At 32.6% G+C, this 18961-nt stretch overlaps 1 protein-coding gene across 3 annotated transcripts in view; it reads left to right on the top strand.

The window, feature by feature from the left end:
* The window catches only part of MDGA2 (MAM domain containing glycosylphosphatidylinositol anchor 2), an 832668-nt gene that overhangs the window by 791981 nt on the left and 21726 nt on the right, over window positions 1-18961 (top strand). For all 3 annotated transcript variants that reach the window (XM_030813906.1, XM_003263751.4, XM_030813910.1), the window contains 3 exons: window positions 1586-1606; window positions 4869-5024; window positions 5478-5636. In XM_030813906.1, coding sequence (XP_030669766.1) covers window positions 1586-1606; window positions 4869-5024; window positions 5478-5636 — 336 coding nt within the window. The remainder of the gene's footprint in view (window positions 1-1585; window positions 1607-4868; window positions 5025-5477; window positions 5637-18961) is intronic.

Here is an 18961-nt window from a genome sequence, read left to right as displayed (position 1 = left end):
GCATTGACATATGCATTTTTATGGGGACACAATAGTCTATAATATGCATTTATAAAAAAATTATACATGCAAGTTCAAATGAAAGAAGAAAAAACTGGACTCACTGAAATATTTAGAAGTCAGATGTGCAAATTTTCACAAGTTAACTGCATTATGTATAGCGAATTTGGTGACTAAAATGTTGGAGGAGAAATCTCAATTAAAATTCAGTCTGGTAAGAGCTTTACATGTACATATGACATATCTTAGAACTAAATTACAATTCGAGGATGCTTACATCTTTGAAAGATAGCACAGAAGTTTTAAAAAATTTCATATTAACTATGAAATAATTGTAATTTTTACTAATTTTAAAATTAAAATACATTGATATCTTGCCATAAAATTAAATTGTTATTTTTAGTTCACTTTCAGTTCCTTTTCTATGTTATTCTTTTCATAATTTGCAATGTGGAATGTAGAATCAGAAAAACAACTACAGTAATGGGAATTGTCTTCTGTATGTAGGAATAGTGAAAATCATTGAAAAACTTACTCTGTTTGTTAAAATGTATCGTTTGTATACTAATGTTACAATTGTATATGAATATTTTTGCCCATCAGACTTTATTACTATAGCACAAATATTAATAAAGGTGGTTAATGACAGCCACTAAGAAAATGACAAATGAGATAAGTTCTGCACTGTAGATTAACTGCCCATTGTAATCCTGGGAAACTACATTCTGCCCATTGTAATCCTGGGGAATTACATCAATGCTCTCCTTCATCCAGATTGGAATATTTTTCTCAGAGTGATAAGTGGTTAATTGATACATACAGATACAAATTTGGCCCTTAGATGAGAGATATTTTTGTTGATGTGTTAGTAATATTTAAAGTATTCATTTATCTTTGGGTGGAAATTCATTGGCACTTGTATTGCAAATATAATTAGTCTTCTGGGAAAAAAATTCTTTTGGTACCCCAGAACACAAAATGTGTTGCTCATCATTTTAAAATTCTGTGTGCATGCATACGTGTGTAAGTATACGTGTATTTTACTGTAATTAAACAAAAAGGCATTGATGTAGCTATTCGTTTTAGTACACATATTACAACATGATATCAGGATTGCTTTATTTTCATCTGTGCCATGTACTTTCTACTTTACTCTCAGTAGAAAACAGCAAAAAACAAAAGTGGAAATTCTGCTAGATAATTATTTTCATTTTTAAATCATCCAGATTATAGATTGGCCTAGTTTCAGCCTCAGTTTTGATATCTGAGTATTTTTGTTTGGTACTGGTTCAGATATTTAAGAGGTCAGAAACTCTATACCTTGAAAAGGGAACATTTCCTGTGCTATTTAGCATTGGTCTTTTTGGTAATTTGAGGCTGTTATTGCTGAGCTCCAAAGCAGATTATATTCAATCGTCTAAAACAAAATGGATTGCAGATATAAATATCAATGGCCACAGTGGGAAAGATCATTAAGTTTTGGTAAGGAACTATGAGATACTGATTAGACTTTTATTTATAAAAGACATTCAAGCCATGCTAACATTGTTTTTTTGTTTGTTTGTTTCTTTTGCTTTTCTTGTAGCTCCTGTAAATCCTCATTTGAGTAAGTATATTTTAACTTACAAAATGGCACTATATTTAATAAATACAATAATAGAATGTTTATAAATATACAAAGATTGTTTAGTAACTATACTTAGGTGGTTTAAAACACAATGGTTCAGAATCAGTAAAATTGGCATTAAATGTAGATTTTAAATTTCAAAGGATAGAAGTATAAATACAAATTTTTTATTACTCATAATTGAGACTTATAGATTTTCTTAAATATTGAAATATGGAGCCATTTACCAACCTGCTTAATATTTGCTATTTCTGCAGCTGTGGGATTATTTTTTCTTTTGTGGGATTGCATATCATTTTTTACTGTTGTTACACGTTTCTTTGATTTTCCTTCTTTGAATGTCTATATTCCACTTTATAGAAGAGTATGGTTACTTAGAAAGTTGGTATTTGATGGGTTTGAGACTTTCTTTTATAGAACACTAGTTTATACCCCAACGTATTTGGTCTAATTTAGGTTATGAATTCTGTAAAATTGTTAAATTTGGGGACTTCTGGAAAGGTTTTATTTTGTTTTATATTAAACATTATAAGATGATATGTATCTACCTGAAAAATATTCCCATATATGAAAACTTCTCTCTCCCTGGAAAATAATATTAAATCAACAGAGGATTTACTATGAAGACATATTCTAAAATCAGAGCTATTTATTTGTAATTTAAGGTTAGATTGTTTACAAGTTTAAAGGACTAAAGAGCATCGTCTCTGGGTGCAAAAGGAGCACTGGGTATCAGGATTCTTATTCCTGAGTTTTTATTTTTATTTTTTCATCATATTGGGAAGGATTCAGGGAAAATTCTGCAGATCAAATAAAGCAAAACTTTGAAGACCACATAATGGAAAATATTTAAAATATCTTTAATTATTTCTATGTAGTCCCAGAAACTCTGCCAAAATCATGTCGTAATTAGAAAACCAGTGGAAAATTCAAGATCCACTCAATTCTCAGTTCTATATCTTTGTGAAAATCCTGGACTGTATTACTTTCCTACTTATTAACTCTTTTAGTATTTTATATTACATTGGCTATTGAAAAGTTTGTACAGCTCACTGCATTATCATTATCTATCAGATATTCTTTATTCTGATAAACTTTTTAAATGAATAAATGTATTTGCACATATTTATAACTGTCTCTTTTTAAAGTGACAGGACAATCATAAAATTCTTGGGTTTTGACTAGTGAGTTTCATTTTCATTTTACCTGCCAACTTTCTATAAATTTTCTTCAGTAATAGGTTTATTTATTATAAAGATATATGTCCTTAGAAGGAATCAAGAGCTAGTGATGTTGCTTAAGTATCTTTGTTTGACTTGAATTATTATACTAGTTATAATATTATAAACAACTTACACCATATAAAATAACCTAAACTATAAAAATTTTTAGGCACAGCTGACACTTTTTGTAGTTTTCGTAAGCTGCGTTTTTGCTTAATTTTGCTATGAAAGACTTAAATATTTAGGTCTCAAAAATTATTGTATTGATTTTAAAGACAAGATATTTTCTCTTTTTAACCAAGTTTAAATTACAAAAAAATATGGTTCGACAGTGTTATAAAAATTCATTATACATAATTTTAAATAACATATGAAAAGTAAGACTTGGCAGTAGATATATAAACTGAAATCCTTAATCTGCACATTTGTTCTGCGACTCTTTTTTGGGCATATGTAATATGTAATTAAATGACTGAAAACATTCAAAATCAAACATTGCCTTTATGAGATTCAAAACTCCAGAGTAGCAACTAATGGAATTTCATGTCATACCTAAAATATCTTTAAAGAAATACATGCATGTATGTAAATGAATACACTGCTACACTGCTGTTACCAACATTATTTTTCCAGCTTGTAGCATCAGAAAGTCATGTCTTGTTTGGTACAAGGTCTGTGACATAAATATGTGCCTAATATTTTATGTACAATATTATTTGGAAGTTTATTGATTTATTTATTTAGACTCCCTTAAATATGTATATTTCCTGTAACCTTACCTACCCAGAATATAGAATATAAATAAATACAAAGAGATAAAGCAAGTGTTTAGTCTAAAAAACAAAAACAAACTCATTCCCTAAATTGAAAGTGAAAGCCTTCTGTTTTATTTTTATTTGTAAGTACCCAAAATTTTCAATTAATTCAGGTACATGATCTCAACCAGGGCTCCATTTCCAAGGATATCTGATAAATCTAACCCCTGTGGGTAGGTTGGAGAGACACTAAAATGGAAGTCTCTGTTCTTTAAGTGTTTATATCTCTATGAATTCCAGGGAATTTGGATTCCATTTGACTTTATCATTTAATAGCTGACCTTTGCCAAAGTTTTCTCCTCTGTAAAGCCTCATGAGTAAGGATTATTGTGATTTCATAGAGTTGTTATGAGGCTGAGTGAAATAATATACATTATGTTTATTTTTTCTCAAGGATACACACTCTTTAATAATGTATCTAGTGGACCTTACCAACTTCTTTATTTATACCTATTTTTTCAAGCAATAAGATAACCTTCGATACCTAGAAACATTACTACTACCACCCACAATTCAGGGATAGCTGAAAAAGTCTTTCTCTGAACTTATGTTGGCCCTGAACGTAACATAAGTTAGGCATCCAAGAAATCACAGGCCTTCAAAGTCTTTAAAAGATCTTTTAATTACTTCATTTCCATACTGAATTCCAAGTATCTGGGAAACCCACATTCAGATAAAGTAGGAAGGATAAATACTTTTCAAAATAATTTGCTATTAGCTTGCCCTAAACACATTTCCATTTATGCAAATGGATATTTAAAAGCATCTCTGGACATGCATGAAAAATTATAAAGTATACCAATTTAAAACTACCCTCAGGTAAATTAAAAAAGGTAATTTTCCAATTGACAGTTTTGTTTTGATTGTTTCTATACTGACAAAATGAAAGTTGGGAAAATTCTTCAGCAATAATTCAAGCATAAATTGTATTCTTTAATTTCAGTTACCTGGATATTTTAGAGAAAAATTATGTGAGTCTTAATTATTCAATAAGATATTAACTTACATGTAAAATTCTTTTACTTTTTCATTAAAATTAGATTGGTTTCATGTTTAGTTGTAATCTTCTGCACCATTATGGCTCTCATGCCATTATCACAATATTGCATTATTATGATGTAATATTTTACATTTTTCTTATGAAAATATTGCAGTATGTGTATTAGTTTAATTAATAATAATGTAATTAAAATTTATCCACAGGAGAATTTCATTGTGGATTTGAGGATGGTAATATTTGTTTGTTCACTCAAGATGATACAGATAATTTTGACTGGACAAAACAAAGTACAGCAACAAGAAATACAAAGTATACTCCTAATACAGGACCTAATGCTGACCGCAGTGGCTCCAAAGAAGGTATGGACCTTTTGTGTTCATAGCAGTTAGAGACTTTTAAAAACTGCTATAAATATGAAATACCAATTTTAGCCATATATTTGAAGATTATGAATAAAATACTAAATTTTCTATACAGTATCGATTTAGATATTTACAAAACATTGTAGACAATTTTTTCTCAGAATTCGCTGATATGTATAGTAGAGAGAATAGGAATTTTTTGATAATTCGAGTCTAAATTTCTAATTTGTCCTCAACTTTTTATACGTTTTATCTTTAATTTGGTAGATCATTTATTCTTTGTGTTAAAGCCACTATTAGTTACATATACACATACAGATTTTATAAATGAGATACAAATCTTCCTATCCATCTTTATTTTGTATGAAAACTGTAAGACTTCTCAGTGATTTGAAATTTCATTATGCCTAAGAATAATTTGTTTAAGCACTTTATTTTGTCTGTTTTAAGGTTTTTATATGTACATTGAGACATCACGACCCAGATTGGAAGGCGAAAAGGCGCGACTTCTCAGCCCTGTTTTCAGCATAGCTCCCAAAAACCCTTACGGACCCACAAACACTGCATATTGTTTCAGCTTCTTTTATCACATGTATGGACAACATATAGGTGAGACAGCAATAATTACTAATTATTATAAAATTAATGATAACTAAGAAGAGAAAGGTTCATAAACAAACACAGAGCATGAAAACAATTTTTGGTCAAAGAATGCTATAATTTACTTTTTAAATGATTTATCTGCAAATTGCAAAAGAAGATACTAAGAATTTTTTCCCACCATCTAATTTAGATTAGAATTTGACATTTTAGAGCATCACCTACCTCCCTTTGGAGTCCTAAATCAGGTAGACAATCAATGAGTTAAATTCTTTACCAGGTCTCATGGAATTGTCACAGCATAATTTAGGCTGCTTCTTTCCAAAGAAACTTGCTTCAATAGTGACTGAATGCATATTAATCATGATGAAAAGCAATATTGTCATGTTGCTATATTGACAGTTATTTTTAGCACCATCCACATATTTGAAATATTGGTGTGATTTTTTTCATGTTTTTAAAGTATGCCAAACACACCCGGTAAGATTTAAGAACGTTCTAGGTCCTCCACAGCATACAAAGATAAAGGCACATTTCCTTCCCTTAGAGACCTTGTACAGTAATAGAGGATAAGATTAGATGCACGACTGTGCTATATAGAGCACGACGTTACACTGAGAGTAGACCTAATAAACTCTGCGGGGAAAAAGATCATGCAGGTCTACCGTTCTTTATGTGCAATTCTCAAATCCTGAGAACTGAATATCAATTTTTAAAATTTAATTATTTGACCTTACATGTTAGCCTGATATATAACCTGAACTGATATGAACGTATTTATAGTCTCTATGCAAATAAATGTGGACATTTATAGCATTTGCAGCAAAAAGTATTACTGTTCTTAATAATAGGATTCTACTCCAGACCATTCCAGGAGATATCGCATAATGTAAGTGATATAATCTATCACCTTTCTAACATAAGGCAAAATTCTGAATAATGAAGCATATCTAACCCCATAGAGCTTGAACCAGGGATTGTGGATCTGTATCTAGTTAAGGAATGAGTCACTGCATCAATATAAATAAGAGCATTTCTGTGGTATGCAAAAGGAGTATGTTTTCAATAAGCAGAGATTAGCACAGAGAGGGTTAAGGCACTGGTAATAAGTAAAATTTGAGAAGTTAGGATTACATTAGTGTCTTCATATAAATTAATAAAATAATAGTATAAATATATATGATATAAACTAATACAATTGGACACATAATATGTATCAGCCATCATATTATTTAAGCTAAGTAATACTCTCAATTAAATTTGTAAAAGTGAACATCACTGTCCTTCTTTTACCGTGGAGAAAACTGAACCTCAAGAAGTTTGTGTGAACTGCCAAGTAAATGGTTGTGCTGGGATTCAAACTCATACCAAACAGCACTAAGCAGTATTCTTCACAGTATCCTGACAAGCCTAAACGGACAGCACTTGGGTTTTTTTTGTTTTGTTTTATAATTTATTTTTATTTTTGTATTTTATGAGACAGGCTCTTGCTATGTTGCCCAGGCTGGTCTCAAGCGATCTTCCCACGTCCACCTCTCAAAATGTTGGGATTACAGGCGTGAGTCATTGTGCCCAGCCAGAAAGCTTTTGAGAAGTTAAACTACTATAAACTTGAAGTCAGGAGACCCAGGCAGGAAGTTGGCTGTAGCACTTCATCACTATAATACTTTAGAGAAATCATTTAAAATGTCTGAACCTTAGTTTCCTTATCTGTAAAATGAGAATAAGAAGTCTTATTTCAGAAAGCTGTAGTTTAAGTTAAATTAGGCAACATACATGGTATCTTCAACCAGATGGCAGACACTCAAAATCTTAGGTTACTTTGAATCTGAAATAGCAATAATAATAGCAATAATAAAATAATAGTTGACATTTATGAAGTACTCACCATGGACTAGGATACTTTGTGGATTATTTCTCTTAATTTTCACGATCAACTTTTGTGCTTATTAAAATCATTATCCTGCTTCATAGATAACAAAATTGAACTTTAGTTACCATGCCCATCATATGGCTAAGTAGTGAAGCCATAATACAAACATGGGAAGCTGGACAGAGTCTGCCTGTTTCATTACTGTGCAGGAACACTTGTTGGAAGATTTTGCAAGCCTAGCTAAGTATGTGACAGTTATTTAGTAGTGGCTGAGTTATTAGATTTTCTGCAATCAAAAAGCATAATGAGATATTTGATTTAGGAAAATAAACATCAAAATAGGTAAAATCATTCAGAAACAGAATCTAGACTGGGAATCACTTAAAAAACCAATGAAAGGAAACAAATCACATAATTGCCAAGCCATTTTATTTATTGTGGGATTACTATATTATTACTAATGTAGGATTAGCTCAACTCTAATTCTTCCTTTTTGTCAATAATGTATACTCTATTTCCTCTTTATTTTGAATATGTTTCATGTACTTTCCCCTCTTCCAGATTACATTGGATCACATATTTTAATTGATTTTTAAATAAATATTTCCAAGACCAATATTTTGAATTATTTTAAGTCATAAAATGTGTTCACCTTATTTATGAGACTAGATTTTAGGGCTTTATTTTAAAATAATTTTAAAAATACTTTAAAAATACTTTTAATACATCATTGTAATATACTTTTAACTTAATAGTTGTTAGTCTTATCTTCTTTATTGTCAATGAATGTCCAGTTGATGTTCTGCTAGTTTTATTCTGATTATTTTGAGATAAGGGGAAATTAGGAGGACAGATCTCCATTTCTTGGCAAACATTTACATTTTGACCCCTGTGTCATTTCCTTGCTTCATCAGACTGAAGGTTGCAGGCTGGGTATCAGGTCTATTACTTGGGTTCCTCTCAGCAAGCTGCAGGCATGCTGCTTACTAAAATCTAGGCAAAAATAACTGGTCCAGACATTGAGTAATCAGTTAAAGCTAGATGAGATAGTTCATTAGAGAGATCTGCTGGTAGTTAAAACGTGCCCGCTTTGCATGTATTATTTTCAGACTTTCATTCATCTGTAAACTCAGGAGGCATTTATAGCCACTGGTTTTGCAAATTGTATTTTCAGTTTTAGTCATTCTTTTGGAAATCCAGATTCAAAGATGCCTTGTCCTGAATTTCTAATAGCTTAATTAAATTTATAACTTCGTGAGTAATTGTAAATAAATCTTGAACTTTTAACTGTGACTAAAGGACAGTATACCATTGAGAAGGTTCATAATTATCTAATACAGAAATGAGCAATACCCTACTAAGAAGTGAGATTCCTCTTTGAGCTAAAGTCAAATATGTTGCATTACTTATCATGTTCAGTATAACAAATTTCCCCAAACTTTTGTGATTTAAAACAACAAATATTTATTATCTCACCGTTGCTGTGGGTCAATACAAGTATAGCTCAGCTGAGTGCCTTTGGCTCAAAGTCTCTCCTAAGGTTGTAGTCAAGCTTCCAGAAAAGGACTCCTCCGTAATTTGAAGGCTCAGTTTGGGGAGGATGCACTTCCAAGCCCACTTGCTTGATTTTTGGCAGGCTTTGCTCCCTTAAGAGATTGGACTATAGATACTGATTTCCTGCTGGCTGTTGATAGGAGGCCTGCCCTCAATTCCTCACCATGTGGACATCTGTACAGGGCTGTCGCATGACATGGCAGCAGCCTTTCTTCAAAGCAAGGAATCCATTAAGAAGAGAGACAGAATGCATGCCCAGGATTTTTCATAACCTAACCCCTGAAGTGATATCCCATAATGTCTGTCTTGTTCCATTTAATGTGACTGAGTTCATAATTCAGGCCCATACCCAAGCGGAGAGAAATGCACGAGAGTGTTGATGCTAGGACCTAGGGTGAGTTGAGCTCTGCCACACTGGTACAATTTCTGTTTAGTTAAGTGTTTCATCAAAATTGATTGAAGAGAAAAACATGTTTCCAAATGAAAACTATAATGTTATCCTTAAAGTACCTGCTGATTTATATGTAAGTGATACAACATCTGGCCATTGATAATAATAAAAGATTTTTTCAGCATTCCTGTGACTACTAATGGGCATTTCAATTCTCGATGAATCCACTGAATTTCGAATGTTCTTGCAAAAAAAAGGATCTCATATGAGATCAGTAGATATGACAGAAGCTTATTAAAAATAAGTTAAATGCATCATTCATTTCTTTAAAAAAAGAATGTGCAATGTAAGGGTCATATCGTACCAGGAAATTAAGGCACTTATGAATACATTCGTTGTAGTTGATATGAATGGTTCAATAAAGTTGTGTCTCTAGAAAGCTAATTCCACTATGGAGTAAACAGGAGGAAAGCAAAGGAGTTCATTAATGAAGAAGCAGGAGACTGTAAAAGAACTGATAAATAGAGAGATGTGGGATTGTAGAAGGGCTTATTTTAAGAGGAAAAAGAGGTAATAAAAAGGGTAAGCTTAGATGGGAATTTAGAGCTTTGGTTGGGGAATGAGACTTTAAGAGAGAAACTGATGCCATTTCCACTAAAGTGGGAAAAAAAAGAACTAAGTATTAATACTAACATGGCGTGAACCCGGGAGGTGGAGTTTGCAGTGAGCCGAGATTGCGCCACTGCACTCCAGCCTGGGCGACAGAGCGAGACCCCGTCCCAAAAAAAAAAAAAAAAACATGACTTCTGATAGATTTCTAGCTGCAGTAACAGCAAGCTGACATGAAAGTTGCCTTCCGAACAGTCTCCACTTTCGCTGCAAAACAGATATAGAGGTACATGTTCAAAGAGGAGATAGCTTTAGGAGAGTGGTAAATGGGAGCACAAAGTAATTGACAATATAGAGACAGTTGGAGAGGTTGGAGATGAGGACATCAGTTTTTAGGTTTCTGAAATGCATTTTGGAATATAATGACTAGTTTGAATCCCCATCTGTGCATAGTACTGCATTTCGCTTGCTAACTGATTTTCTTGCTGTTTTTTTTAAAAAGTCCGTAGCTTCCAGGGTAAAGATCTTTCTCTAAAAACAGTAACAGGACCTCAAGGATATATGCCCCTCTGGCTTCTCCTTGGGGTAGCTTCATAGTCTGTTCCAGTCATACTTGAAGTTTTTTGGGTAAAGCTCTCTTGTGCCTGGAGCCTCTTCAGAGGCTCTTTCTTTTGTCCTGCCGAAGGCTTGATGGGAGTAGAATTTATGTCTCTTCTGATGACACCCTGCCCTGCATGTAAATATTCAAGTACCCCCCCAAAAATTAATAGATACTTGTTTAATTCTCTAATTGAATAAGTACTTTTTCTCCTATTTAATCATCTAAGTCATGCATAACCTTCCTTAAAAAGGCAATTCAGGGATATCTGCTGAAATTCTTTCCTATCTTCTCTGCTCCTTTTGTTCCCAAAACTCCTGATGTGCATACCTATCATAATGTTTGTCACACTGACCCCTGTAAAATTGTAAACTCCTTGAGAGCAGTAACCATGATTTATTTACATTTGATTCTCAGAAACAACATTTACACAATACATTTAAAGAATGATCCAAACTAGATTCTGTTGCTTCTGGATATACTAGAATAACAAAACAAGGGAATTGAGAGTATGCAATTTAGTTTGGAAATAGAAGGTAGTTTCATCAAGACATTATCGATTGTAAAAAAAAAAAAAAGAGAAGACGAAGTTTATTATTGACTTAACGAATTTTCATCTATATGCTCTGGGAACTAAAGCAAAAAGAAAAGCAAAAGTGTCACATATTCTTAACAATGCAAAGAGAAATGCATATTATAAAAGTACACTTCAGTAGTGTTATTAGCAATATCTTTACTTAGTAAAATATTCATATAAAGGATAAGGATATAAAACTGGTTCAAATAAAAATTTAATATATTGATAAACCACAATACAGGATAAAATGACATTTTTGTTTTGAGCTGAAATATTAAGGACAATATTAAGGACCAGGTATGTCACCTTATGATGATCTAACTTAATGTAGAGAAAGAATGTAAAGAATCCGAAATTAACTACTCATGAAGTTTCTCTTAATAAGATAGATTAAGCAAGAGTTTGGCAAGAATGGATTAATGCTTTCTAACAAATATGCTGGCACTCAAGGATTTTAAATAGGAACTTAAATATATTTATACAAGATATTGAGAAAGCAAAGATAGTATTTTGCATGATTTTATGAGTTTGATTTTTATTCTCATTTTGGTCAAAGACTGTATATCTTCTGATTAGAATTTAAAATGTGAAGATTCTTGCTTACATATCAAATATATTCTCAAATAGGAATCAGCTCACAAATTGGGATTTTTTTCCCTTGGAGTTAAACGCCGTATGAGAAAGAATGTTAAGATAAGGAGCCATTATTTTAGAGCCTTGATTTCACTGACTCTAGGAGAATCTCAGTGGAATGAATACAAAATATTAAGGTACTTGCATTCTGATAAATTCTCAGAATTAAGTTCCTTGAAGAAGACAACTCTTAGGTGGCTGAGGGGATGGATAAGGCTCCTTAGTGTTCTGCATTTAGATATTAGGGAATAACTACCAAACCGTGAGCTGTTTGGTAATAGTTGATATTAAGTCACGCTCTCTGTTAAGAATTAGTCAATGCTCTCAGTGAAGTCCGGTTTGTATTTAATACTGCTAATGGCAATGCTGTAAATGTGAAAATAATGCTATAGGTGGAAGACATTCATTCAGTAAACTGCTTTGTTAAATGAGATGAATTTAAAATCGAGGAGGTGGATAGAATCTAGCCATGACTTATTACAATGTATAATAAAACTCTTTTTACAGATACTTGCTATAGACCTGCTAGTAAAACTATATGTAATCTTTAATACATTTATCTTTTTAGAATCCAGGTTTGAACCACTAACTACTTCTAAACTCATTTTTTCTATTCTTCATTGATGATGGTCCCTTAGACAATGTATATAATAAAATCTAGTGTGTTTAAGCGAAATTAGTGATATGAACTGAGGAAGGCTGAGAACTCAGCCGCTGAGAAAGGCTGCTACTTCAAACCATGGAGGTCTCATTTTCAGTATAATTAATAGACAACATTATTTCATCAGTTGAATTGATGGTACGCAATTGAATTAACTGCTTCTGTTTCTCATCCAGTGTACCAAACTTTCAAACTAATTTCATTGACATTAAAGATTTATTATAATGGGTATTTTTTACCCTTAGGTTTGAATTCACTCATTTCTGTTCAATAGGATGAATTGCATAGGCTGTGTGCCTACTCCTAGGGTTTAGGATTCTATAGAGAATAAATGACAAATATGATAAAAGTTTTTTTATTCATCAAATAGCTCATCATCTTTTTGAGGTAATAAATTTCTGAATAAAATAAAAATCAGAAAGTAATATTTATCAAAATGTAGAGCAAGCCCATGGTGTGGGTGAACAAGGGAGAGAACACTGAGGGGCACATTAAAGTAAAAGTGTCTGTGGAAGAGAAGAAATATAAAGCATCCTCCAAAAGAGGTAATTATGTAGGAGGTGAAGAACAAAGGTCAAAGAATATGAGAAGTAGACAGAGCCAATGTATGACAATGGAGAATACAGTGCTTATGGAAGAGTAGAGAAAGTGATGGAACCAAAGAGGGGAAAGGTCAGCATAAGGGATCTGACTTACATCAGAGAAATAGAAAGGAAAGCTATAATATAAAAACATTTTGGACTCTAATGTACAAATTCACCTGTGCACCAGAAGGAATGGTAATACCTGTAGAAAATAAACTGACATTTTTCATTTAGGATAGCACTGCAATTATATGTTGAAAAAATAACATCAGTGGACATGGGCAGCTGTTTTTATTCAAGCAGTAAATAATGATTTTATAATTTCTCACTTTGTATGTATGTGTAAAACAAATGACGCTAGCAATTACCTATCAATATACATAGATCTTGCCTAGAGCTGGATGATTTTAGCACATTCTCATTTTTCATGAAATGTGAAACTCAGCAAGTCTGTGTTACTGATCGTAACAACAATGCCATTTGTATGCAAGTGATCTCCAGACCTCAGAATAAACCAAATTACAAATTAATTCAGGTAAATGTGGCAATTTCAAGACTCTATTGGGAATATGTATGCACATTTTAGGACATATACTTAAATTATTTATCTAAAATATATACAATACATATTTACAGTACAATAATTAAAAGTAAAATTATGTTAAGAACTTAAGAGAACTAGGTAACAGTAGTGATAAATATTATTTATGCAAATTATAGTTTATATTATAATATATATTAAATAATATTAAAATAATAATCAGGCTATTGCATAATGCCATGAATAACCTCAAAGTTTTGGCCATTATTCATGAGATAAGACAGCACTTGTGTCATTTAGCCTTTTTGCCTGCAGTCGTTAAACGTAAGAGCTGACTAAAGTCCTCTAAGCTCTAGCACCTGATTTTTGGAGAGTGGTGACCAAAAGATGAGAATTAAGAAACTAAGGAAAAGAAAAAGTTTGAGTTTTGCTTAGTTTCTGCAAACTTATATTCTAGAACTATATAGAATTTGAAAAATCCCATAAAATTGAAAATCCTTGGGGATGATTAAATTTATACGTTTTGGTATCTGATGTCTACTAAAGCATGGACACAGTGTCTCTGGGGATTTAAACTTACTTTTAAGGAGTATTAACACAATCCATCATATTCACTTCCGAGTTTTTTTACTATAATACTATAATGTGCTGAATCAGCTTTGCTGAATCTAACTTCTCTTGAATAGCTTTATTCTATTTCACAAGTTCTAATTTTGTTGACCAAGATGACTTGACATAAGTTTAAATATCTTTTGGCACTGATTTCTCTTTTATAAACTTAAGAACTGGAAACTTCCTTGGAGAAAAGTTCCAAAATCATTTGTTGATTAACACTGCTTTTCTCATCACCTCTAAAATATATCAGTAATAAGTAGTTTGCATTCACTGACTGGGATGATCATATAATTATGACTATATATGTAAAACATTGAAATTATATTTGAAAGATTTATTTCAATCAGTTGTAGTTCTGTGTCTTTTTCTTATCAAACAAGTAAAATTTGCCTTTTTAAATGACATCTAGCCGCAATTGAATACACCTGGTTTAGCCTATTCTCAAACCTAGTAATAACTCCGGGATAATTCAGACCTGGCTTCTTTAAACCTGGGCAAAATATTTTTTTACATATTATGTATTCAACAAACATAAATAGAAATAACTCTTTTGAATTTATATTACATATGTAAAAAGAAAATGTTAAGAAATATAAACATAATTACAGGCAAACAGAATTCCGTCAGTGAGAAACAATATTCAGTACTGACACAATACCCTATCATTATTGATATAAGAAAGATAAGTCACACATATTAATATGTTTTACTAAATCATGTATTTATTAAAATGCATGAATTCTGAAGGACATATAGTATGCACTATTTTGTTAGCGAACTATAATAGATCTTAAAAATATTCTTTTAATGTTTTCTAAAAAGTGCATTTCTTGATTGGATGTATTTCCTGTCAATTAAATCAAAATAAAAGGTCATGCAACCCAAGAGAAATAAAACTCTATATGAAAGGGTATAAGAGAAGCCTCAAAAATTGTCTGGTGAAAAATGCCAAAGGATTACCTCTTATTATTCAAGAATGAATAGAGAGGAAGAAAATGGAGAGAGGAAAAACATGAGGTTCTAATGAAGATTCTATAGAATAAAAACTGGCTCACATGGCACATAGTAGAAGAAACATATCCTGGTGAAAAAGACTTACTGACTTACTTCAAGTGAAAGGAACATGTGTACAGCATATGCTTTATATATTTAACAAAGCATATAATAATATGAACTTTATGAAAGAATATAAGAGAACAGTGGACCAAGAAAAAGATGGAATTGGATAAAGTCTAGATATAAAGGAGAATCCTATGAGGTCACAAAAGAGTGATAACACTTTAAATAGTATAATAGCAGAATAAACATGACATTAGAAATAAAACAACAGAAAAAAACAATATACTATGGAAATTAAAGTCAGTTCTGTGGAAGACGAGTTTGAGATTCTTTCTTATCCTGAAGAGGAAAAATGATAGAAGGTAATTTTGAAGCAAAAAGTGAAAATGCGACACTGAAAGATAAAACCAAAAAAGAAAACTGGACAACCATAAGGATAAATATACATGAATTATTCCAAAATAAAATACTGGAAATGATTCAGCCTTATAATAAAAAGTAAATGGTCTATTATAAAGTACATTTTATTCCTGTAATATACTATTGGTTCAATATTATGGAATGCATTAATATAACCTAATACATCAATAGAGGAATAGAGAAACCTTAGTTGAATATCTTCATATAATAATAAATGTAGTGCTGATTATATGAGAAATAATATATGGTTTACATACTTTAATTCACACTAAAAACTTATGCTAGTTATCACCATTTAGTTGTCATTTGCCTGATGAGGAATTGAGGGAATGAGAGATTTACAGATGAAGCCAGAGTCATCCAGCTGTGCTATAAAGAATGCAGTTTGTGCTTAAAAAGTGGATACCCGTATTTATATACTTCTATTATATGCATACCTGTGGTCTTATGTGTAAGTAATTAAAGAAAATTTCTCTAAAAAGTTGAAGGATAAGCTACTCTATATCATATAACGATACATATGCAGGTAAATATTTTTTAAAAGCTAAAGCAACATACACCAAAATGTTAAGGCCACCCTCTGAGTGATTTAATTTAATGATAATGTTATATTGTCTTTTCTGTTCATTATAATTTATGTAGCATATTCATATAAATAAGTTTATATACTACATTATGTGGAAATTTTATATGGATATTGTGAAGTGTATATGTTAACATATTACTAATTTATATCATTATCTGTTATCAAAATGAGATCGTCTTAAGGCCAAGGAGTAGTAAATGATATCAGATAAGTCCTATTGCCGTAAACAAGCATAAAAATGGGCAAAATGTATTAGAAACCATTTTTTAGAGAATAGACCAAAACACAGGGTAGGACTGCAATGGATGAGAAAAGAGAAACTAATGGAGTGATCTCCATGACAGTCCAGTTCTCTGCCTGAGGAAAATTTCCTGACCTTGCCACAGATCCCAGAAATTCAAGCAGAATGTGAAGATCCCACTCAGTCAGGAAACAAAGATTAGTGTACTGTACAATTGATGTCATTGGAATCTGTGGGTCAGGGTAACAGAAAGAAAAGAGATATGCAGGGTTGAATCCAGAAGCCTGTATGGGGTTCGTTCATGACTATTTGCTGAAGGCTAGACTGTATATGTAGAAGACTAGAAAAACCAAGACTTACAATACAGCAACCTTTGTGGGATTGACAGCACAACAAAGATGGGGAGAGCAAGGAGACCTGAGAGGAGAGCAGCATGGAATATTGAAGTCTCCGCCATGAAACTTTGTGAGAGTGGAGAGATCTCATAAAACCCCTGGCAGCACAATGAAACCAGAAAGGCTAGAATCATACCTGGGAGAAAGGCCTTCTCTAGACATTCTCTAAAACAGCCTAAATGCAAGCCCCAGTAAGATTCATTGGTAAGACAGATTTAGAGATTGAGTCCCATAAAGTTAGAGAATTTAAGGCAACAATTTTGGCTTTTCGCAGATCTGCATTAGTAGTGGAAAACCAAGCCTATACAAGTTCAGCACGGTCAATTTATAACTGAACATTGTGCTATAACAAGAGGCAATAGCCTTCTGAGAAAAATTACAGCTGAAGAGTCTCTATAATGTTCTATCTACGATGCCCATTACTCACTGAAAGTCACTAGATATACAAATAAATAGAAAATATGATTCATAGCCATAAAATGTTAACATCAGTTCGTAGAAACCAAACTTAAGAAAGTTAGACTTTGGACTTAGCAGATAGAGGCTTTAAAGAAGGTATTATAGGCCAGGCACGATGGCTCACGCCTTTAATCCCAGCATTTTGAGAGGCCAAGGCAGGTGGATCATGAGTTCAGGAGATCGAGACCATTCTGGCTTACATGGTGAAACACCATCTCTACTAAAAATACAAAAAATTAGCCGGGCGTGGTGGCGGGCGCCTGTAGTCCCAGCTACTTGGGAGGCTGAGACAGGAGAATGGCGTGAACCCAGGGGGCGGAGCTTGCAGTGAGCCGAGATTGCGCCACTGCACTCCAGCCTGGGCGACAGGGCGAGACTCCGTCTCAAAAAAAAAGAAAAAGTATTATAAATGTGTTGAGTGAAATAAGAGAATGTGCTGAAAGAATCAAAAGAAATAAAATGAATGAATGGATAAAGAAGTTCAGCAGAGAAAGGGAAACTATACAAAAGGACTAGGACTAAATAAGAATTATACTACAAAGTACAGTAAACAAAAAAATTTACTGGATGGCCTTAACAGAAGACCGGAGATGACAGAAAAAAAAAGTCAATGAAGTTGAAGACAAAGAAAATTTTCCAATTTGAGAAAATAGGGGAAAATTTTGAAGAAAAATAAACAGAGCCATAATGACCTATACAAGAATATCAAGTTACATTATATATAAGTACTTTTATATATATGTACTTTAATATTATATATATTTAAGCATTTATATATAAGTCAATTGTGCAAAAGAGAAGAAAGAGACATGTGGCAGAAAATATTGTTAGAAATGATGGGACCAGGCATGGTAACTCACGTCTGTAATCCCAAACACTTTGGGAAGCCAAGGCAGGAGGATTGCTTGAACTCAGTTGGAGATCTACCCGAGTAAGATGGAGAGACCCCATTCATAAAAAAAGAGAAATAGGTAGGCATGTTGGGGTGCCCCTGTAGTACTAGCTACTTTGGAAGCTGAGGTGGGAAGATCCCTTGAGCCCAGGAGTTTGAGGCTGCAGTGAAACACCAGTCTGGGTGACAGAGCAAGACCCTATCTCTTAAAAAAAGAATAAGATAAAATAAAACAAATTTTAAACAGAATTAATGGAAAAGACTTAGAAGAAACTGAGCATAGCCCTGAGCAAGATGAATCTAAAGAAAACCATATTTACATTCATCACAATCAACTACGGCAAACCAAAGACAGAGGTGAATTCTCTGAAGTGGCCTGAGAGAGAAAGAAAAGCATACCATGTGCAAGGCAAACAAAAATAAACGATGGTTTACTTCACATTAGAAATAGCATACAGAAGATAATGGAACACCTTTAATATGCAGAAAAAAAACCCCACCTGAATTCTAAACCTCACAAGAAATATGAGAGAAATGAGAATATTTTTACTTAAAGGAGTCAGAGGAATGTTGTCCCTAGAAGCTCATCACTGCCCAAAATGCTAAGGGATGCCCTTTGGGCCATGGGTGCCAGATTGTAATTCAG

Source organism: Nomascus leucogenys, chromosome 1a, assembly GCF_006542625.1.
Source record: "Nomascus leucogenys isolate Asia chromosome 1a, Asia_NLE_v1, whole genome shotgun sequence".
Lineage (NCBI taxonomy): Eukaryota > Metazoa > Chordata > Mammalia > Primates > Hylobatidae > Nomascus > Nomascus leucogenys.
Note: the sequence above shows the minus strand (reverse complement) of the source record. Positions and strands in the feature narration are given on the sequence as shown.